This window comes from Geotrypetes seraphini, chromosome 13 (assembly GCF_902459505.1).
Source record: "Geotrypetes seraphini chromosome 13, aGeoSer1.1, whole genome shotgun sequence".
Lineage (NCBI taxonomy): Eukaryota > Metazoa > Chordata > Amphibia > Gymnophiona > Dermophiidae > Geotrypetes > Geotrypetes seraphini.
The window spans coordinates 30,126,928-30,150,024 of record NC_047096.1 but is presented as its reverse complement, the minus strand read 5'-3'; the positions used below and the strand labels follow the sequence as shown (position 1 = coordinate 30,150,024).

The following is a 23,097-nucleotide window of genomic DNA, read 5'->3' as shown; positions in this document are numbered from 1 at the left end:
GCAGTCCTGACTATACTTTAACATCACATCTCCTTCACTGGGCAGAGAAGTCCACTTGGTGACCTGTACTACCAGTGAATCCACCTTTGGCTGAACGAACAGTTGTTGAAAATCCCAAAATAATAAAACTGCAGATCAGATCAGAAACACATCTGAGCAATTTGCTTGCAGAAGAAAAACTGAGGAGGCAAGAGCAAGCCTGCTGGGAAGGAGGTGGAGTTGAAAGATGAATGATTTAAATCTAATGCAAAACTCTAGCATTCAGGACTAGTAGACATATTGCACTAAAAGTCTCTTTAGGATTTTCTTTTACTAACCCTTATAAAATAAGCATTATGTTATGAAATTCCCCTTCTACAGGAATTTCATAATTCCATGGATCATAACGCCCTGTTATGACCCATGTCCACAAGTCTAAGATCTCTGGAATATTCAGCAGGGTCCTTGAACATTACCTCTTCCATCTCTTATCTTCAGCCAATACAAAGATATCAACTTTTCTTGTCTTCTGTCTAGTCCAGTTCTGTTGTTCTCCACTTAAAACAGGTGTGAGGGGGGAGTGGGGCTGAGACTCTTGTACTTTGTATTCTTGAGCTGGACTGCCTTGTTTCAAAGAACTAAGTTACAAATGTTTTATGCTGTATAAGTGTGTATTGGTTGGTTTTGAAAAATTTTCAATAAAGAAATTATTAAAAAAAACAAACAAACCAGGGGTGAGCAATATGCAGCCTCCATGATCCTGGGATGCAACCCGTTTGATATTTTTAGCTAAATTTTTTACCATCTAATTATCTAACAGACAGGATTTGGAAGCACTGCAGAGCTATTTGGTAGCATTTCAGAAGAGATTCACATATTTTGACGAATATAAATCATGCTGTAACAAGCTAAAATAATCATTCAGCCTTCATACATATGGATTTCTGATGGAAACATAGAAACATAGAAAATGATGGCCGATAATGTCCATATGGCTTATCAAGTCTGCCTAGCCATACTGTCTACTATCCCTTCCTTTCAAAGATCATATGTGCAGCCCACTTTTAAAAACTATTTAAGGTAGCCCACACAAACTTGGATTTCTAATCATGTAGCCCATTGTTGAAAAACCTTGGATCTCCCTCCCCCCACCTCAATTAAAGCATCAGGTCTTCAGGTGCCAATCCAATAATTATGCAGGATTGCCGTGCGCATTGCCTGAAAGACCATCCTGAGGGAACCTACCGGAGTGTGCCAGCAAGTGCATTCTGAGCCGTAAACTGTCCAAGAACCGCTTCCCACAAAGCTCGCAGCCATAGGTCTTCACACCACTGTGTAGTTTCCTGCCAGATAGAAAGAAACAACAGATTATTAGCAGCATGGCTGAAATAAGCAGTATGGGTCAATCTAGGTTTGATTCTTAGTTATTGTTACAGGGCATCAGAATTTGTGCTCCTATGTCCTACTACTATTTAACATTTCTACAGCACTGAAGGGCGTACGCAGCACTGTACATGTTGGTATTAAATAGACAGTCCCTGCTTGGAAGAGCTTACACTCTAACTTGGACAGACACACATGACATAGAGGGATGGTGATGCAGAACCCAAGGAGGAGAGTTGGGGGTTGAAAGCGGTCTCAAAGAGGTAGTCTTTTGCCTTCTAGTTATAGGAGTATTCTGAAAATACAGTAGATTTAGTAAAAGAATCTAAAGTAACAGCAGCTTCCAATATTAACTTGAATTATGCACGAGTCTTTGGACACTCAAGAAAGGAAGACGTCCAATTGCACCAAGCAGTGCCAAACATAGGCGCCAACTTTTCAAAATAATTTGGGAAGGGGGTGCTAAATCCAATAAAAATTACATCTCCCTGGATGCACTCAAGGAGTTTGGTCAATACTGAGTGTGCGTAAGCACGCAAAACTCCTACAGAGCTGGCCCCTATGGTGACACAGATTAAATGAAAAGGGTACCAAGAAGGCTCTCTGAATATCCCATCTCATGCATCTTGCACTCAATATAGTGATACTCTACGTCAATAGTCAGTAGCATAGTAAGAGGGGGTAGGTGGTCTGCCCCAGGTGCCATCTTGGCGGGGGCGCTGGCCCCCATTCTCCTCTCTGCCCCCCCCCCACCACTCGCACCTTCCCTTTCCTCCATACCTCTTTAATTTTCCTGGGGCGAGGAATCATCATGAACATGCTGCCCGCGCCGATGTCGGCTCTCTCTGATGTCACATCCGGGTCCCGTGCCTAAGAAGTGATCTCATAGGGAGAGCCGACGTGACGCGGGCAGCCAAGTTCGCCATGCTGCTCGTGCCTAGAAAATTAAAGAGGTACAGGGGAAGTGAAGGGTGGCGCACATGTGGCGGGGTGGGGTTGTCGGGAAGGAGCGAGGGGACGGGAGACGAGGGGCACCATCTCCTCGGGCTCCACTCACCCTCGCTATGTCACTGCCAATAGTGATATTCCACTCACAGCGCTGAAAATACGCCTCGGTGCAAACCCGTGGCACTCGTGACTCCTCCAGCTCCGTGGTCATTGCAAACCACCAACTGATCCAAAGGGTGCAATGTGTCTGTTAGAGAGACGAAATGTCCACCAGAGAAATCACGGCAATCAAAGCCGCCAAATTTGTTTGCATTAGGCCAACACCTCTGGGAACCTATATGGGGTTATTACTTTAGCTTGCATTACATTTAACCACTGTGCCACCTTACTCCTCATTAAAAAAGTGTTAATTCCATTAAAAAACACTAAACAATCTTCAATTTCACAGACCCTGACCTTGAAAACGCTGCTCAGACACAAGCTTTTCACATGACAATGAAGCTCAGCTGGAAAACCAAAAGCCTTAATGATTGTCATTTTCTGTGATTCCAAACAGTGCTTTCCTGAGAGAAGAGCTTCAGCCCCCAGGCCAGAGCTAACTGGGCACAGAATCAGAAACCACAGCAATGGCCTGGTTCATGCACAGTTCTGGATCTAGCAAAGCAGGTTTGGACTCACTGATGTAGAGTCCAGGAAGACAGAGAGAAGGGGATAGAAGGTCATGAATTTGGCTCTTCCAATAAAAATCACTACTCCAGACTGGAATGCCACATCTGACATGGTTAGAGTCATAGCTAGAAAATTAGTCAATAAATGTTTTGCTGAAGGTGACTCACAGATCAAATAATTTAGGCCTCGATTCACTAAAGTCAGTGATCGTCACTAACCGACCCGATTCACAAAACGGCCCTCGATCGCCCATTTTCTGATCCGGCCATGCAAATTAGGAAAACCCCCATGCAAAATAGCCAAGCAATTGATTCACTTACTTTGCTTGGCTATTTTGCATCAGGTTTTACAACCCTAAAACCCGACTGCTGTAGACCTGTCGGTAACTGTGTTACCGACAGGTCTGCCGGGGGTTATTTTTCATTTTTTTTAATGGCACTGATATTTTGTGTGAATTGCACATACAAAATATCTGTCTCATATTAAAAAAACATGAAAAAAATCCCCCACCGCCAGCCCTCCCCAACATCCCGCTGACAACGCGCCCCCTCCCCTCCTCTGACAATTGCGGCGACCCACCCAAACCCCATAAAGATGGCAGGAGGGAAGTCCACTCCCTCCTGCCATGAAGGCCCTCCCCCCACCACCCCGAAGAAAAAGGCAGGAGGGATGCACACTCCCTCCTGCCACTGAAGGCCCCCCCCGGCCACTCCCACTGCCCCGCCCCCATACCTCTGACGTTGGGAGCAGGAAGTTTTTGAAAACACCTCCTGCTCCGGCTCCTCCCCAATAACACTGGGCCTTAGGCCCTGATTGGCTCTGTCACTACTGCCCCGACTCAATCGTTCACTGAGCGACTGAGTCAGGGAGTTTCCATGCAAATGATTTGCACCTCCTTGCAATCATTTGCATGCAAGAAATATAGATTCTGAATCAATCGCTGTTTCAAAATTGTCCAGGAATCGGCCAACAGTGATTAAATCGCTATTTTTAGTGAATCTGGCCCAAGGTCTTCTTAACTTGTAAATTGCCTTGAACCTATTCTGAAGAAGGGTGAATATGAAATCCTTATTAGATCATATTAAATAGTTAACAGTTAGCATGGCTCTATTCAAGTCTAGCCAAGACAGTGTGCCCAGGGCAAAATGCAATATCACCCTCCAAAGCAGTGCAGTTCAATCTAAAAGGGGCTGTTTTACTAAAATGAGTTAAGATTTGTGGTTAACACAGGATTTTCCTGTACATTAAAAAGTGCTGCATTTGATTTGCAGTTAACATTTTTAGTTCATTTTTATTTTGCAAGTCATGAAATAATGCCATTAAAATTAGAAAAGGTACAGAGAAGGGCAACGAAAATGACAAATGGGATGGGATGACTTCCCTATGAGGAGAGGCTAAAGCATCTAGGACTCTTCAGCTTGGAGAAGAGACGGCTCGGGGTACTATGATAGAGGTCTATAAAATACTGAGTGGAGTGGAAAGGGTAGATGTGAATCACTTCTTTACTCTTTCCAAAATACTAGGACTAGGGGGCATGCGATGAAGCTATTAAGTAGTAGATTGAAAACAAACTGGAGAAAAATTAAAATCTGGAATTTGTTGCCAGAGAATGTGGTGAAATCAGTTAGCTTAGCAGGGTTTTAAAAAGGGTTGTGCCTATGTTGTATGCAGATTGGGCATATTCTATAACAGTGCGCCTAACTGTTAGGAACACCTACGATGCTCCTCCCCAGCCATGTCCCATTTTGAGATCTACATACTAGAATTTATGCGTACCACTTTGTAGAATATGCTTAGGATGCTGTGTGCGTAACTTCTAATTAGTGCCAATTATTACTTGTTAATTGCCAACTACCGGTGTTGATTAGTTTGTTAAACAATTAAGTTGCACACGCAAATCGACAATGCGCACCGATTTGCGTCTGCAACTTTGGTACTATACAGATTCGGTACTATACAGATTCAGTACTATACAGATTCAGGCCCACACGACTTAACACCCTTAAGTGAAAGGGCCCCTAAATGTTCAAGTCATATGATACAAGGTAGGATAAGGATATTACCCTGTCTTTCTAGCAATTACAATTTCTCCTCTCCAAATAAGCAGTCCGCATGAGTTTTAACAACTTTGAACAGTTTAGTGTCATCTGCAAATTTGATCACCTAGAAAATCCTGAGTGGTGTAGAATGGGTGTACAAGTGGATCGATTTTTTAATGCATCAAGATTTACAAAGAGTAGGGGACACTCAATCAAGTTACAGAGTAATACTTTTAAAACCAATAGGAGGAAATTTTTTTTTTTTCCACTCAGAGAATAGTTAAGCTCTGGAATGTGTTGCCAAAAGATGTGGTAAGAGTGGTTAATGTAGCTGATTTTAGAAAAGGTTTGGACAATTCCTGGAGGAAAAGTCCATAGTCTGCTGTTGAGACAGACGTGGGAGAAGCCACTGCTTGCCCTGGATCGGTGGCATGGAATGCTGCTAATATTTGGGGTTTTGCCAGGTACTTGTGACTTGGATTGGCCTCCATGAAGATGAGATACTGGGCTAGATGGACCATTGGTATGACCCAGTAAGGTTATTCTTAAGTTCTTATGAATGCTTTGGTCCAACATGACACATAATTCAGACTTAGCATATGTCTATCTCTAAAGCTAAGGCAAATATTTAGTGGTGACAGCTCTATTTTACAAGCAGTATTAGAAGTTTAAAGGCTGCATCTCTATTCAATGCCTAGAACCTCAAATCTACCAGCAATCATAGCAACTTCCACAAAAGAGAGGAGTAATATTTTATGCCTAACTCACTTACAACCCTTCAGCCAAAGGATAATCCCTTAGAATGGAGGAGCACTCCCTGCAGCTTTCTCCAAGTTTGAAGGCAGCTCTGGTAGCTGCTGACAGATCATTGATAAACTTAGGCATGTGTTACAAAGGCCTTTCCTTCATTCAGTACCAATGGACAAAATGCTTAGTAAATTGGCTTTTTGCTTCTCTGTGATTTTCTACCCCTAAACCACTACAAACAAAGTTGACACTAGTACCACGAAGCAAACTCTGTGTATAACAATGTTTTCCTTTTCCAAGGTGCTCGATGGCTGGTGGTGTGAGGAAATGTGCTGAGCTTCATAGCAGTGGAGTAGCTAGACAAGTCAATTTTAGGTGAGCCTGAGTGGGGCAAGCACAAAGTTTTCTCTGCTCCACTCTACCCTTGCCTCTCTCTTTCTCTTCCTCCCTACCCCCACCCAGCCTGTGCAGCAGCCTCTCTCTTTCCCGCACCAACCCCAGCCCATGCAGCATCGCTTCTTACAGTGTTTCTCTTCAAGTCGCCGGCAGCAATTCCTACACGCTGCCGGCGGTTGACCTGGAAGCCTTCCCTCTGACGCAAAACACAAAGGTATCAGAGGGTAGGGTTCCGGGTCAGCCGCCAGCAACATGTAGAAACCACTGTCAGCGGCCTGTGAAGTCGAAGTCCTCCCCTGTTGGGTGGGCAGGCCTGATTCCAAATTGGGCTTGACAGGGCTTCATAGTGCAAAAGGTATACTGGACCCTACCCTGTATATTTCTCTCTCTCTCCTGTGCACATGCACCAAGTCGATTATGCGGACTGCCAGTTTTTTCATGGCAGACCCTATGCATGGTGAAGTTGTCAACGCCACTCCTAGCAATCCCAAGCCATTGCAGGGTTAAGTGGCTTGACAAAGGCCAAAAAGAGCTGCTGTGGGATTGGAACCTGAGCCCTCCAGATCCAGGCCTTCTTGCTCTAATCATTAGGCTTCTCCTTCACCCCATCCTGAACATTTGAGAGACTTAATGTACTCTTTCCTGCATCCTGACTTGCATATGTCTTGTACTGTGGTAACATTTAAAAACTACCTGCATTTCTGGCTTGAAATTCTACTGTATGTTACCTTGAAGCCCCAGGCCACAACGAACCGTTGCACAAACACACACACCATCCAGAGAAAATATCATTATGTCCTACCCGCCCACTTTTGAATTCTACAGTACAGTATTGGGAACGGTATGTTCCCATCCCAGCCCTCCCTCTGACACCTGTCTCCCCAAGAAGGACTACACCCTGGGCACTCTGCCATGTCAACAAGAGTGCAGGCATATGAGCTGTCACCATCGCTGCAAACTAAACGTGGTGGGGGAAAAAAAAAAAAAAGTGAGACAGTACATAAAATATTTTAATTAAACATCGTTTACTTAGACATCCCTTCAAATTGCAGAGCACCGACTGAGTCCTAATTGTATTTGAAATATATAATTAAATTGTGTCATGGTGTTTTCCAGATAAACAGTACAAATGTACTGACTCCACACTCCCTCCCCTTTGCTGAGTTTTCCCAGTTTCACTGAAAAGGTGCGATACTATACCGAGATAACACCAGTTTTAATGCATCCAGGCAAAGGACCTGAACTGTCACTCATTCATTACCAAGTTTGCGGGACAGGGTTTATGCCTTCAAGAGGACTAGGAAATAAATCAAGGATCCAATAGAATTGTCATTAATGTACACTGCAGGATATTTCATTTTTGTAGTATCAGACAGGACCCAATCAGAAAGGCCTCCACATTCAACTGGACATTAGGGCATGGGGTGGTAAGAATTTGTAGAGGTGTTTTGCAGAACAAATTCTGCCTACGTTGCACCTGTACTGTTGGCAGAGTTTGACCCACTGACCTTGGTTTATCTCTTTACAACTTTCTGCATTTGTTACTTGGCCAAGAAAAACATTCAGAAGAGCCAATTTCACCCTGGTCTAAGAAGGGAGTGCCAAGATTAGAAGCAGCCCGTGCACATACGGGTATTAACATGGAGGGCAAAGTACCAGCTTATTCAGAAGAGATAGTAAATTAAGCTATGTCTATTAGTTTTCATATTCACTCCACATGTACCTTTCAAACTAATAGTCAGACTTGAAAAAGTCTCCCATGTTTGCACAACTGTTGTCTTTGGTATTGGGAATTACAAAAATATACTTTGGTAAACTCCCATTATGCACCTTAGATCAGGATCGTGGAACTTTAGGAGAAACCATTCTCTGTCCACCTGTGTAACTATATTTCTCAGCTCCCCAGGCAAGCTCATTATATAGTTTCCAAGCATTTAAGCAGGAGGAGGAGTGGCCTAGTAGTCACAGCTGCAGCCTCAGCACCCCGAGGTTGCAGGTTCAAGTCCAGCACTGCTTCCTGTGACCCTGGGCAAGTCACTTAACCGTCCATTACCCCAGGTAAATTAGATAGATTGCGAACCCACTGGGACACAAAGGGAAAAATGCTTCAGTGCCTGAATGTAAAAACTGCTTAGACAATCGCCATTGACAGTATAAGTAACGAATAAACTTGGAAGAGAAGGGGGTTTGGGATTTAGCTCAGGTTTTCTGCAGTTATAGCTCAAGGTAAGTTACCTACTGTACTTGAATGTATTTCCTTGTCCTTGGACAGCTTAAAGTGGTTAGAGCTAAAGCCTCAGCACCCTGAGGTTGTGGGTTCAAATCCCACACTGCTCCTTGTTACCTGGGCAAGTCATTGAATTCTCCATTGTCCCAGGTACATTAGATAGGATAGATAGGGATACATGCTTGAGTACCTGAATGTAAACCACTTAGGTTATAAGTGGTATATAAATAGTGAAATAATAACGTCTAAGGGAGGCCTTCTCAACCCAGTCCTCAGGGCCCTTCTGATGGAACTTGACGTGCCCCAAGAACTGGGTTGAGAAGGCCTGGTCTAAACGACCAATATTCACAGTGATTTAGGAAGGCAGAACGGTAACCACACCCAACTTGGTAGGCGCCTAGGAAAAAATGGCATCTACCACATGTCGTTCAAAGTTAGGCGTCATTTGTAGAATCATGCTTAGTAGCGCCAGGATGGGTCTACAAATTAGATGTTGGTTTACTTGGCCTAAAGTACTGCCACCTGACTCACAATCCCCACCCAAACTCTACTCCTAACCATGCTTACTTTTTTGGGAAGGCGCCTCAATGTAAATTTTATTTTTAATTGTTTTTAATCAGTTTTTAATGGTGCTTTTAATTATCAGTGCCAATTAACCAATTGAAAATAGATACATTACTGGGACACAGAAGGCCCCAGCGAGAAGGCCGCAAAGCAGCCTGTTTAGAGTGCTGCTGGCCCGACGCTGCTCTGCCGGAAGGTATTTATGGTCACTGTTGGCAGAGTTCGGTTGGGAGGGAAGGATGGAGGGTCAGCGGGGGTTCAGTGGTTCGGCTGAGCGGCAGGGGCGGTGCTCACGGGTTCTGCTGCACGAGGGATGGGAGGGAGGAAAGGATGGAAGGATAGAAGCTGGGCAAAGGTTCTGCTGCAGAGGGGGATGGAGGGATAGAAAGATGCTGCAGAGGGAAGGCACAAGGGGATGGGTGAGAGGGGAGGAAAGATGTTGCACATGTGGGGGAGAGAAAGGAAAGAGGAATAATTGGGGTGAAGGAGAGGAAGGGAGAGATGATCATGTACATAAAAAAAATAAGCCCTACCCAAAAATAAGACCTAGTGCCTTTTTTGGGCCCCAAATAAATATAATACACTGTCTTATCTTTGGGGAAACAAGGTACTACTAACTTTGCATCTCGCCTACTCAACTTCTTACATATTCTCACTCTAAACCAATGTTGTAATCTCCCTGAACACCTGTCCTCAGTATACACCTGTAATTGTATCGGTATCTGTACCCACCGTACATTGCTATTATTGTATACCGTCTTGAACTGCAAAGGTATGATGGGATATAAATAAGGTTTCAAGTTTCAAGTTTTATTAGTTTTGATATACCAACCATCAAGTTAATATTATTATTATTATTATTATTATTATTAAAAATGCATGAGAAATTTGCACAACAAGGAGGCAGTGCTTGCAAATCTCTCTCATTCGCTGTGGATATCATGAAAACATGATAGGCTGGGTGTGCCCTGAAGGCTGGGTTGAGAAGCGCCGACGTAGAGGATCTATACCGAGACCAACAGTGTGGTAAGGGGGGAGGCAGACTGCCCCGGGCACCGTCTTGGTGGGGGTGCCAGCACCTCTCCTCCCCCGCCGTGTGCACCTTCAATTCACCCCCCCACCGTACCTCTAGCACGAGCAGCAGCTCCAACCTGCTCTTCACGCCAGTCTGGGTGCTTCCCCACCCCTCTGGCGCCACTTCCGGGTCCCGCAACTAGGAAGTGAGGTCAGAAAGGGCCGATGCCCATGCGGGCAGCAAGTTAGAGATGCTGCTCTTGCCAGGCAGGTACGGGGGAAGGAGAATGCGCGGGGAGGAGGGTGCCACCTCCCTTCCTCGCCACGCCACAGCCCAAGATCGCACCAGTCCCTTATTCAGATGAAATTGCTTTTGACCACAAAACATGCACTTCTCAGCACATTTCAATACAGCAACCATCGTAGCTCTGTGAAATTAATCTTGGGCCAAGGGATGTGGTTTCAGATAAGCTTCCTAAAAAGGACTTAAAAAAGGCAACAATTCTGAGAAATAAGGAAAGAACACAGTATCTTCCAGAAGCTCCTTCACAAACTAATATAATCCAGAGAAATACAGAGGCCATTTGGATATTACATAACTGAAACATGGTTTTTCAAACTCACAGCTCTGCCAAGTCCTGCATTCAAAGCATCCCCAGCAACAAGTTATTAATGAATAAAAACAAGAACATTCTCCTCAAAACAATACCCCTCCCCCCCCCTTTACGTAGGCTTGTTATGCTGAATTGCATCCTCCCTGCTCTAAGAACCCTATTTGGCTGAAATTCAGCTGGTGGTGGACAGTGGTTTTTTTTGTCTGCTGCTGGCACAAACTGGAAATTCATTGCTGGGCCCTGTGCGGGCTTCAGCATTAAATTTCTGCATCTTTTTTTTTTTTAAGCTGACTAGCAAATGCCCTGTTAAGTCAATAGTCAGACTTAATTGCCCATGGGCTAGCGTATAAAGACAGGACTGCAAAAATAACTGTTCTATTTATGCACTGAACATGGTCATTTAGCTCTGCATATTGGGAGCTCTGCCCCAGAATGCCCCTGATGTAGCTGGCTTCCACCTCAATGCTAACCAGTCATTTTCACCAGCACGAACTGCACACAAGAGAGTTCACTATCGGCGGTAGTCCCTAGCCGGTTCACTTGTTTTGAGTATTGGCTAAGAAGTGTATACCTTTTACACCTGTTGAAGTAAAATGATGCCCTTTGTCAATTCTCTGCTCCCTGGTCAGAACGCCCCCATCCCTTCCCCCATCCAATAAATGTGTACATTATGTAATCTGCAAAGCAGCAACCACCAAATACCAGAAGACACACAGCTACTGTGTCTTTAAAAAAAATAACGAAGATGATTTTCCAAATCTTTTGCACAGGAAAGTAGTGCTGTAGCAGGTAAATAAGTCTGCCTAAATTTGCCTTCATCCAGAACCACCCGTATGCACAGGTTCACAGTGGGTGTGGTGATTTTTTTTTAATTTAATTCTTTATTTAATTTTCAATTACATTTCCAAGCATACACATCTTGAACAGAAAGAATGGCAGAAATAAAAACATACATACAAATAGTATGAATTAAAAAAGAATCCTAAATAAACAAAGAAATAACAACAATTCCTATCATTCTCAAGTCCTCTATTTTAGAGATCCAAAATTCAATGAATGAAAATTACAACATAAAAGTACTTAAACCACACAGTGGGTGTGGTTTTATTCACATTTGCAAGGGTAGTTACAGGGAGTCTGTTCAGATCGAGAACGTAGCACAAGTGCACCAACACTTCCACCACCATCTACTTTTATCTGCCTTCAGAAGAGGGAGGTGAAAAAAGGCCGACTACTTTTGTCATTGGATACCGGTAGTGTCAATCAGATGTCCGGAATTCCCCGGACATGGCCTCCTTTTCGAGGTCATGTCTGGGGATCTGGACGGCTTTTCAAAACCCAGGACTGGGTTTTGAAAAGCTTCCCGTCAAAATCGCGTCGGGAATGGGTATCTGCGCATGCGCAATGCGGTGATGTCATTGTTTTGCGTCCACGCATGGCATCTGGGGGTGGGGCTCGGAGGCAGAACGGGGCGTGACACAGGCGGACTTAGGGACGGGCTTAGGGACGTAGCCATGGGTCCGGATTTTCCTTCGGGAAAATCTGGTAACCTTAGATACAGGCTTAAAGCACATGCTTCAAAAGTGTATGTTTATAAGAACATAAGAATTGTCATACTGGGATAGACCGAAGGCCCATCAAACCTGGTACAGGCAGTCCCTGGGTTAAGAATGAGTTCCATTTTTTAAAAACTGTTCTTAAGATTAATTTTTATGTAACTCAGATCCTATACAGTACACAGTCTATAAAAACATTAAAGAAACAGTCCTCAAAACAAAGTACTGTAGTTTAAATAGGAAGAAAAGATAGGAGGTTTACACTTATTTTTGTTTTTCATCCATTCCATTGTTCCCTCTCCACTATCACATCCAACGTTTCTCCCTCTCATCTCTCTCTCTTCCCCGTGCATCTGTACCACCATGTCCAATATTTCTTTCTTTCTCCTATGCCCAACAATTCACCTCTTTCTTCATTTCCCCATGTGCACTGTCTCTCTTTTCCTCTCACTCAGACACCCATGCCCAACAATTCTCCCTTTCTATTCCCTCTCCCACCTCAGCATCTCTTTCCCTCATTCCCTCCATTGTTCCATCCTATCTCCCAAGTTCATACTCCTTCCCTCCTTTCATCCTTCCTTCCATCCTTTGTCCGAAATTTGTGCTCCCTTCTGTATCCCAACGCAACTCTGCTTCTCCCTTCCTGTGCCAATGCACCCCTTCTTCCTTCCTCCCTTCCTATCCAAACGCGACCCTCCTCCTCTCTTCCGTGTCCCAACATGCCCCTTGTCGTCTTTCCCTCTGTCCTGCATCCTAAATTTGTGCCTTCCACGGGTGTTTACCTCTTCTGGCTGTCTGTCTCCTCCCGAGGAAACCTTTCCCTCAGAAGGCTTCCGGGTCAGCCACGAGCCTTCGTGAACAGAAGTGCCACAGAGATGAGAGAGCCAGCCAGAAGAAATAAACACCCATGGGAGACACAAAGGGTCAGGCTGCCATGTCAGCCGCGAATCGTGGCTTTGCAAAGAGAATACTGACCATTTAAACCAGGGGTGTCCAACCTTTTGGATTCCCTGGGCCGCCATTGGCTGAAAAAAATATTTCTGGGGCCGCACAAATGCTGCAGCACATCAAAGGAGGGAGCCAGCAAGATGGCAGCAGAGGAAAACACTGCATCGCCCTCGACCGGGGCCGCACAAAATAATTCATGGGGCTGCATGGGGCCCTCGGGCCGCAGGTTGGACACCCCTGATTTAAACCTTTGATCTGTTTTCTGTCTTTCCTCCAGTTCTTAATCTACAATAGGACATTAACTCCTATCCCATGACTTTCTAATTTCCTCACAAGTCTTTTATGAAGTACTATGTCAAATGCCTTTTGGAAATCCATATACACAGTATCAACCAACTCACCTATATCCACATGTTCATTCACCCCTTCAAAGAAATGCAGTAGATTTCCCTTAACTAAATCCATGTTGGCTTTCTCTCATTAATCCATACTTAATATTCTGTCATTTTGCCCAGCACCGATATCAGACTCACTGGTCTATAATTTCCCAATCACCTCTGGAACCCTTTTTAAAAATTGGCGTCATGTTGGCCACCCATAGGAGGAGCCTTAAGCAACCTAGGCCAATCAAAGCCTTAGGCCCCTCCCTGGTGCATCCCAGGATGCAACGGAAAGGTCCACCATTTTGTAAGAGGTGGGCCTGCCAGCCGGAACAGGTAGGCATCCCTCTGGCCAGATTTCCTGAATAAGGGAGGGAAGGTGGGGCGGGGAGTGACAATGAAAGAAAGTGGACATCTCTCCCGCTGCGGGGTGTGGTGGGTGTAGAGTCGGAGACATAGGGGAATTGCTGAAGGTGTTGGGCGACAGCGGGAGAGAGTGAGCATCTCTTCCGCTGTTGGGGGGGGGGGGGGATGTAAAGTCAGGGGCATCTCTCACGCTGCCAGGGATGGGTGTCGGGTGGTTGTGTGATGCAGCAAGAGAGTGAGCATATCTTCTGCTAATCTTTGATATGGGTGATTTTTTTTTTTAATGTGGGTGTATTCTGCACATGTGCTGATCGCTACCACCAGCGAGTCATCTCAAGTAAATTTAGTGAGCCTACGCTCCACGAACCTCATTTGGATGTGCTGTTTTTAGAAAATGACTCGCCTTTTTAAAATCGTTACAATAACGGCTTTGACAGCAGCCCGACATTTTTTACTGCAAAGCTTTGAGAATCTTCCCCTCTGTGAAATTTATCTACTTGGAGCGAGGGGTAAATAAAAGTTCCTACAGACTTTGCCTCTAGGTGAGCAACTGAAAAAAAAAAACTGTCCCCTTACTGTGTACCCTGTTGTGAAGAAATCTCGGCTGGTAATGGATGAACATTCCTGTCCACTTCTGAAATAATTAAAATGTACAGCTTGTTTCCAACAGAACAGCGATATTGCACACGATCTTGGAACTCTTATCTACAGCTACCTGGCAGCCAAATACAATTGCAGTGCTCCCTGGATTAGTGAGCTGCAGCAAACACTACAGACCTAAGGTATTATAGCCAAGGCTTTTAAAAATGAGGCAGCTGGGATGGAGGTGGGAGAATTGCAAGAATCAATCTGTATTTCACCATCTTTTGCTAAAATTATACTTAAGGAAAGTACAGGCAATTGACCCACTGATCAGAGAGCCCAGGAACGTGCGTCATGCTCTTGAGAGAATGAGAGTCAGTTTGACTCCTCGCCATTTCCAAAACCGCTGTTCAGTTCGTCTTTTTATATATACAGATTGAGTTCTCTGCCAAGGTATTAGGAGTTTTTCTTGATTTTTCTCTCTCTTTTAAAGATCAAATAACTGAAAAAACACCATGAACACCTTCTTTCACATCAAGCAGCATTGTGGGATAAAGACCTAGATCAACTGCTTTCACCCACTACTTATGAAGAATTCAGAAAACGTCTAAAACTCAACTGTTCCTAAAGTATCTAGACAACTGACCCACTCATCTTCTTTCTTCTCCACAGTGATTCCTCTGTCCTATTAATCTCTTTCTCCTCAACAACGCATTTCCGGTCCTATTAACTCTCCTCTTCCCCCCTCTTAAATTCAATCAATTTGTACCTCGCTTAATCTATTGTAAACCGCATAGAACTTAACGGTACTGCGGTATATAAACTGTTATTATTATTATTAAATAAACTCTGTGGTCAAGAAATGTTTTTTAATCTACGTATGCTGAGGAAGGTTAGATATCTCTTTCATCATTGCCACTTTTCCACCTTAGTTCAGTCAATTATTTTATCTCGGCTCAACTACTGCAATGTTATTTACCTTGGTGTTACAAAAACTTGCCTCTACAGATTGCAATTAATTCAAAATACTGCTGCGAAATTGATTTTGGGGGAAACGCCGTTGCTTCAGAGTCTTCATTGGCTCCAAGTTTGTTTTAGAGTTCAATTTAAGTGTGCCTGTGTTGTTTTAAAATTTTACATGGTATTTTTACTCCTCTCCTTCCTCTATCCTGAAATGTTTATAGATTTTCTTTTGCAAGAGGTGATCAACAATTCAAATTATCTCTTCCTTCCAAAAAAGGGATTAAGGGAGTTAAGTTTTTCAGTCACTCTTTGATTTTTAAGCTATCTCAACTGCGGAATGACCTTCCACTTCTTTTAAGGAGTTCCAGCTCACTTCAACCTTTTCGCAAATCCTTAAAAACTACTTTATTTGCTAAACACTTTGAAAATTAACTTTTACCAAACTTAGTCGTATTCTTTTCTGTTTTTTTATTCGATAACTTAACTATTGTAAACAGAGTCGAGCTTTCCTTGAATGATGATTTGGTATATAAATAAATTAAAGGGACCTCATACAGTCTCACAAGCACGAGTGCCCATGAAAAACCCTACGTTTGCTCAGGACCAATATCACCCCTAACAGCCCCCGCCCCCCACATTAATCAGTGCTGAGAGCGTGCGCCCCACTCCACAAGGGACAACTTGACATGGATGCCGTTCACAGAACTTTCAGTTCATTCTGCCATGCTGAATTACATCTTTAATTAGACCATAGGACTCGTGAGGATTTATTACAGTAGTAAATAAGACAAAAAAAAAAAAAGAAAGAAAGAAATCCTCGCTGCCTTTGCCCTCCCCAGATCACCACCCATTGCATCCCAGTCTCCATCTGCTTCCTAAGAACACCAGTATGTCACTGTCAAAGGAGGTTCACTCATGCCAACTGGGCAACTGTGTCACCAAAACAGAAAGCAAACAGGCAGGCATGGAGGGAAAACTTCCCACTGCTACCACCATGGAAATCGAAGTTGTAACGTGAAACTGGACCACAGACTAATGTAGTGGGGGGAGGAGGGGTTGGTTTTGCAAATTAAGGATTCCCTAAAATAAACCAAACAACTCTGCTTGTGCTCTTTTCCAGTGCAGAGACCATGAGAACACGTTTACTTCCCTTGCAAGTCACCTGCCTTTCTCTGAAAGTTTTGTTCTCTTTTTGGTGGAAGCAGCCAACGCACTGGCTTGTAAGAAAGTTGATACAAATAGGTGGAAGCGTGTACCGCCGTCACATGTAGCTGTGATTCAACCCTGACCCTGGAGTCTTTGTTTGAAAAGTCCTCCGGCCAGGAAATGTACCTTGAGGAGGAGAATTTTTTTTTTTTTTTTTCTTTAAAGGAAGTTACTGAAAGAAGTGTCTTCTCCCTAAACAAGCACTGTGTAAATGGATTGCTTATGAGGCCAAAGGCTCCTTTACCCCAAGCCTTCCTGCTCTCCCCAGCCCCCCACTTCAAAAGGACCACCAAAAAAACCCCCAGTTAGATTCTCTCCAGAAAGCACACTGGCAGAGACCAAATAAAACAAGACTTGAAGCAGGGCCTCTAGCAAGCTGAAGTCAATTATAAAAGGCTTGTAAACTATTCTACAAAACAGGACTTCAAAAAGGGCCAGCAATTCCTAGAAGGCCTAATCAAGTGCACGAGATGTAAATATCATGCGTTTTCCCAACAGGGTGCCCCCCTGTGAGTAGGGTTACCAGACGTCCGGACGGCATTTCAAAACCTGGCACTTTGTCTAGGTTTTGAAAAGCTTCCACCTCGGGACCGCGTCGGAAGGCCATCTGCGCGACTGCAATGCGGTGATATCACACGCAGGCGTGTGATGTCATCGCATCACACCTGCACGGTTGCCTTCCCAACACGGCTCCAAGCACGAGAACAGGTTGAGGGGGGTGGAGCTGGGGCTGGGTGGGCCTGGGGGCAGGGCTATGGTTCCAGATTTTACAAGAACAAAATCTGGTAACCCTACCTATGTGAAAAGGACAGGGGTGGTAGCAACAGGCCTTGACCCACACACTGAACAGCAGCAGTACAAGGGCCTATCCTCCTACATTTAAAAGGTTCCGTGGAAGCTTCTGGACAACTGTGAGGCTGAGGGTCCCCCCCCTCCCCCACTCCTGAAAAGTAGATGTCTATCTCACAGAGCTTGACTTCCTGAAGTTCACCACATCTTTGTAAAACATGTTTTTCAGACCTAGGGCTGGTTTTTCCATTAGGTAGGCTAGATGGTTGCCTAGGGTAGCAGCTTCTTGGGAGTAAGGGTTTGAGGGAGGCAACAGGGCAGCTAGGCAAAACAAAACAGGTTCTGTCAGCCACACAAACTTAAAAAATCATCAGTGTAATTTTCAAATAGCTTTTTTATCTGGATAAATACCTTTTGGAATTTGTATTTATTGGGATTTATTTTTTTTTATTGCTCTCATGAGTGGGTATTTATTTGTCTTTAATTGCCAGCTTTTTTGCTTGTTTGTTTTCAACTCTCAAATTCTGTAAAAAAAAAAAGCACTACAATTTGTGCGTTCAATTTTGGTCACAAGCCCAAATTGTGTCTGCAATTTAATTGAACAAGCAGCTAATAATAAGTGCCAATAATTTACCTTTTTAATAAGCAAATTATCGGTGCTAGTTAAAATCAATTACAAATGACACACCTAAATTTTACACACGAATCAAAAAAAATAGAGCATGGAGATCGGGGGCATTACTTTCAGTTACACACATAGGGCTCCTTTTACAAAGGTGCGCACCGGATTAGCGCACGCTAGCCAAAAAACTACCGCCTGCTCAAGAGGAGGCGGTAGCGGCTCACGCACGCTATTCCGCGCGTTAAGGCCCTAATGCGCCTTCGCAAAAGGAGCCCATAGTTATAAAATACAGGCATCCACACCTAAATTTAGAGGCAGGCATTTGTACCAGGTTTTCTTTGACACAAGTGGCCACACCTAGATTTAGTCGCGGTTCCCGGGTGTAAGTGCTATTCTATAAACCTTGCCTAATTTCAAGTGCGACTTACAGAACAGTGCTTTTTTTTCAGCACCCTAAATGTAAAAGCTATTCAATATCAAAAACAGTAACCTCAATGTAACATACAGGAAAGAATTAACCATTTAGTGGGCAGCATGAATATCTCTGCCCACAACCCTCCTCCCCCATCTCAGATAGTGTGTGGGTATTTATGCCTAGGAATACATCAAAATTTTATATTTTAAATACAGTAAAACCTTGGTTTGCGAGCATAATTCATTTCAGAAGCATGCTTGTTATCCAAAGCACTCGTAAATCAAAGCAAATTTCCCCATAGGAAATAATGGAAACTCAGACAATTTGTTCCACAACCCAAAAACTTTAATACAAAATAATATGTACTTGTATTGCAAGACCTTGCTCATTTAGAACAGTCACTATACTCCTGCAGCGTCCGAGAGAGAAGAACCATCGGCTCAGTTGTGATGTGTGTATATTGCAGTGTTTTTCAACCGCTGTTCCGCGGCACACTAGTGTGCCGCAAGATGTTGTCTGGTGTGCCGCAGGGCCGCCATCAGGGCAGTACTACCAGTCCTGCATTCAGGGGCCCGGAGCTGACAGGGGGCCCGGGCTCCCCCAGGGTCCTAGGCAGTGTTCTAAGGCAGGGGCAGCCAGTAGCTCAGCCAAGGCCAAAGTGAGTCGATCACCCAGGACTCACTTTGTCTTGGCGATCTAATCTATCGAGCCGATAAGTCTTCTTCTCCCCGACGTCAATTCTGCAGTCGGAGAGGAAGTTCAGGGCCAGCCAATCGCTGCCTGGGCGGAACTTCCTCTCCGATTGCAGAACTGACGTCAGGGAGAGCATGCTGTCGGCGTCGGCTTTGGGGCCTGTTATCCATTGGTGGGTCCTGTTCCCCGATGGCAGCGGCAGTGGCAGTGGCTTGGGGAACGGCAGGGAGAAAGAAAGAAAGAGGGGCAGGCAGGGAAACAGAAGGAAAGAAGAGAAACAGAAAAAAAGAAAGAAAGATCAGGGAGAGAGGAAGAAAAAGTTGGGGGAGGGAATGAGGTGTGGAGGAGAGAAAGCATACAGGCTGATAGAAGGGAAGAAAGATTGGATGCACAGTCAGAAGAAGAAAGTGCAACCAGAAATCACCAGACAAGGTAGGAAAAATGATTTTATTTTAAATTTAGCAAAGTGGAGGCAGTATTACCACAGTTTTCAAAGGAATTTGCCCAAATAACTTAATAGTTAACTGGGTAAATTCCCAGAGATGAAAACTTCCCTTCACTTACTATGCACAGTTCTGAATTTATATCTGCTGTCTATATTTTACAATATGGTCACCTTTTACTAAACCGCAATAGTGGTTTTTAGCGCAGGGAGCCTATGAGCAGTCAAGAGCAGCGCTGGGCATTCAGCGCAGCTCCCTGCGCTAAAAACTGCTATTGTGGTTTAATAAAAAGGATGGAGGGTATATTTGTCTATTTTTGTATGGTTGTTACTGAGGTGACAATGCATAGAGTCATCTGCCTTGACCTCTTTGAAAAAAACCCAGTAATAGGAATGATAATTAACATTTTCTCAGCGTATAGTGTGCTTTGTGTTTTTTAATTTTATTATTGGTAGATAATTTTGACTTGGTCATTTTAAAGTAGCTCACAAGCTCAAAAAGTTTGGGCACCTCTGAGCTACAGCGTTGAAACTGTGTATTTCTATTTTATCCCCCCTTTTACAAAACTGTGGAGCGTTTTTTAGCGCCAGCCGTGGTGGTAGCAGCTCTGATGCTCAGAATTCTATGAGTGTCAGGGCTGTTACCACTGTGGCTAAAATCCACACTACAGTTTTGTAAAAGGGTGAGGGTTAGTTTGTGATGACATATTCCATACTAGGCGAAGGTGTTTTCTGTGTTCTGTGTGTTTGAAAGACATGGTTTTCTGTTAGGATTGACGGTGTAGGATTGATCTGTGCTGGTCTGGCTTGTTTAGTTTTACAGAGCTGTCATCTGGAGCTGTCATCCGCCGGCTCATCGGGGATCGATCAGAAGAGTGCTGAGTGTGACGGACAGCGGCTATCTGGAGGAGACAAGCGCAGTAAGTCCTGAGTGACAGTGAGATACTGCAGTGATGGACAAGTTTTTGAAAAGGAAAGAACTAGACTCTGAACAAAATTTGGAGCCAGATGAGAGCCCAAGTATGAGTGGAGGTCAAAAGAAAGCAAAGATGGTTAGCGCAAGCAAATTCTCTGGCGCAAGGCAATATAGCGAAAGCTATATTTCAGTTGGATTTACTTTCACTGGAGATGCAAACAAACCAACTCCACTGTCCGTGGTGTGTGGTGAAAAGCTAGCTAACAGTGCTATGGTCCCAAGCAAACTTAAACGCCATCTCCAAACGAAACACCCTTCGCTTCAAAACAAGAATGCGGACTATTTTGTTCGCCTGCGTGACAACACGGAGAAACAGGCAACTTTCATGAGAAAAACCACAAAGGTAAATGAAACAGTTCTTAAAGCTAGCTATCAAGTTGCTGAACTTATAGCCAAGTCAAAAAAGTCGCACACTGTGGCAGAGACATTAATACTTCCTGCCTGCAAAGCTATTGTAGAGGAGATGCTCGGACCTGAAGCAGCTAAGGAAATAGCCAAAGTCCCTCTCTCAGACAACACAATTTCCAGACGTATTAATGACATGTCTGCAGACATCGAAAGTGTGGTTTTGGAAAAGATCCGTATCAGTGAGAAATTTGCATTGCAACTTGACGAGTCTACTGATATCAGTGGACATGCTCAACTCTTGGCCAATGTGTGTTTTGTTGATGGTGATGCAATTAGAGAAAACTTCTTTTTTTGCAAGGCATTGCCAGAAAAAACAACAGGAGAAGAAATTTTTCGGGTCACATCAGAATACCTTGAAAAAGGAGGACTTAAGTGGGAAAACTGCACAAGTGTCTGCACCGATGGAGCTGCAGCCATGGTCGGGCGCACCAAAGGCTTTGTAAGCAGAGTGAAGGAAAGAAATCCAGATGTGATTGTTACGCATTGTTTTTTACACCGCGAGGCCCTCGTAGCCAAGACTTTACCAGCAGTCCTAGTTCATGTGTTGGATGATGTTGTGTGCATGGTAAACTTTGTAAAGTCACAACCAGTGAAAAGTCGCATATTTGCAGCTTTGTGTGAGGAGATGGGAGCGAAGCATAAAACCTTGCTGTTTCATACGGAGGTCCAGTGGTTGTTGCGTGGCAAGGTCTTGGTTCGTGTGTATGAGCTGCGGGAGGAACTTAAAGTGTTTCTGACAAATGAGAGGTCAGATTACGCAAAGCAGCTTGCAAGTGATGAGTGGTGTGCAAGGCTGGCATACCTGGCAGATATATTTTATCATCTGAATGAACTGAACACACGAATGCAAGGCCGAAGTGAAAACCTGCTTACAAGTACAGATAAAATAAATGGATTCCGTTCAAAGGTGCAACTCTGGCATCAACACGTGGAAAGTGGCAATCTTGAAATGTTCACACTCACCAAGCAATGGCAAGGTGTTCACACTGCTGCACTGTGTGAGATAATAGTTAAACATTTAAAAACTCTTGAGGAGAAGTTGTCATTTTATTTCTCTTCAGTCTCCACTGAATGCCTTAACTGGGTTAGAGACCCTTATAGCTCAGCATCAGTTGGTGGAAAGGACATGACTTTACAGGAGCAGGAGGAAACTGAACTGAGACAAAATCGTGGTTTCAAGCTAAGATTTGCTGATCTACCTTTGGACAGTTTTTGGTTGGATACCGCCAAGGAGTTCCCCCTTCTGGCAAACAAAGCTATTTTGACATTGCTCCCATTTTCCACTACATATCTGTGTGAGATTAGCTTTTCAAGCATGATTGCTATAAAAACCAAATACAGAGAGAGACTTGAGAGCTGTTGACGAAGAGCTACGTGTGTGTCTTTCTTCGATTCCAGCCAGAATATCAGCTTTGTGTTCAGCCAAACAGGCCCAGGTTTCGCACTGAATAAAGTATTTTATAATTTTTCACTATTCTGTTTACTTAATATTTCATAATAAAGTAATTATAAAATACTTTCTTTGTGTTTATTTGATTCCTATTCAAGAGAATTACTTTATATATAGTCAATATAGGCACAGAGTTAAATTTTTTAACATTTTCTAATGGTGGTGTGCCTCGTGATTTTTTTCATGAAACAAGTGTGCCTTTGCCCAAAAAAGGTTGAAAAACACTGGTATATTGTATGTACTCGTATTGCAAGACTTTGTTCGTTTAGAACAGTCACGACACTTCTGCAGCATCCGAGAGAGAAGAACCATCCGCTCAGTTGTGATGTATGTATATTGTATGTACTTGTATTGCAAGACATTGCTTGTATATCAAGTTAAAATTTAATCAAATGTTTTGCTTGTCTTGCAAACCAAGTTACTTGCAATCCAAGGTTTTACTGTATGTCTGATTATATATTTTTATGGGTATTATGCTGAGACAGTTGGCATTGATAATTCTACAACTCTCCCCCCCAACCTCATCTTCTGGGATAGGGGATTCAAAATGATGAAAGAATGAGGTATTTTGTGTGTTACAGTAATTATGTTGCATTTATATAATCCATTTGTAAGTTTTGTGCATTTATTGCTCTCATTTGGCAATGGAAAAATAAACCAGTCAAATGGATACATCAAAAAGCATTTTGCTGTTACACAGTATGGAGTACACAGCACTACA

General features: G+C 43.7%; 1 protein-coding gene across 4 annotated transcripts in view; it reads right to left on the bottom strand.

Annotated features, from left to right (window-relative positions):
- The window catches only part of ZBTB16 (zinc finger and BTB domain containing 16), a 371,412-nt gene that overhangs the window by 212,933 nt on the left and 135,382 nt on the right, over positions 1 to 23,097 (bottom strand). For all 4 annotated transcript variants that reach the window (XM_033917282.1, XM_033917281.1, XM_033917283.1 and 1 more), the window contains exon 3: positions 1,225 to 1,322. In XM_033917282.1, coding sequence (XP_033773173.1) covers positions 1,225 to 1,322 — 98 coding nt within the window. The remainder of the gene's footprint in view (positions 1 to 1,224; positions 1,323 to 23,097) is intronic.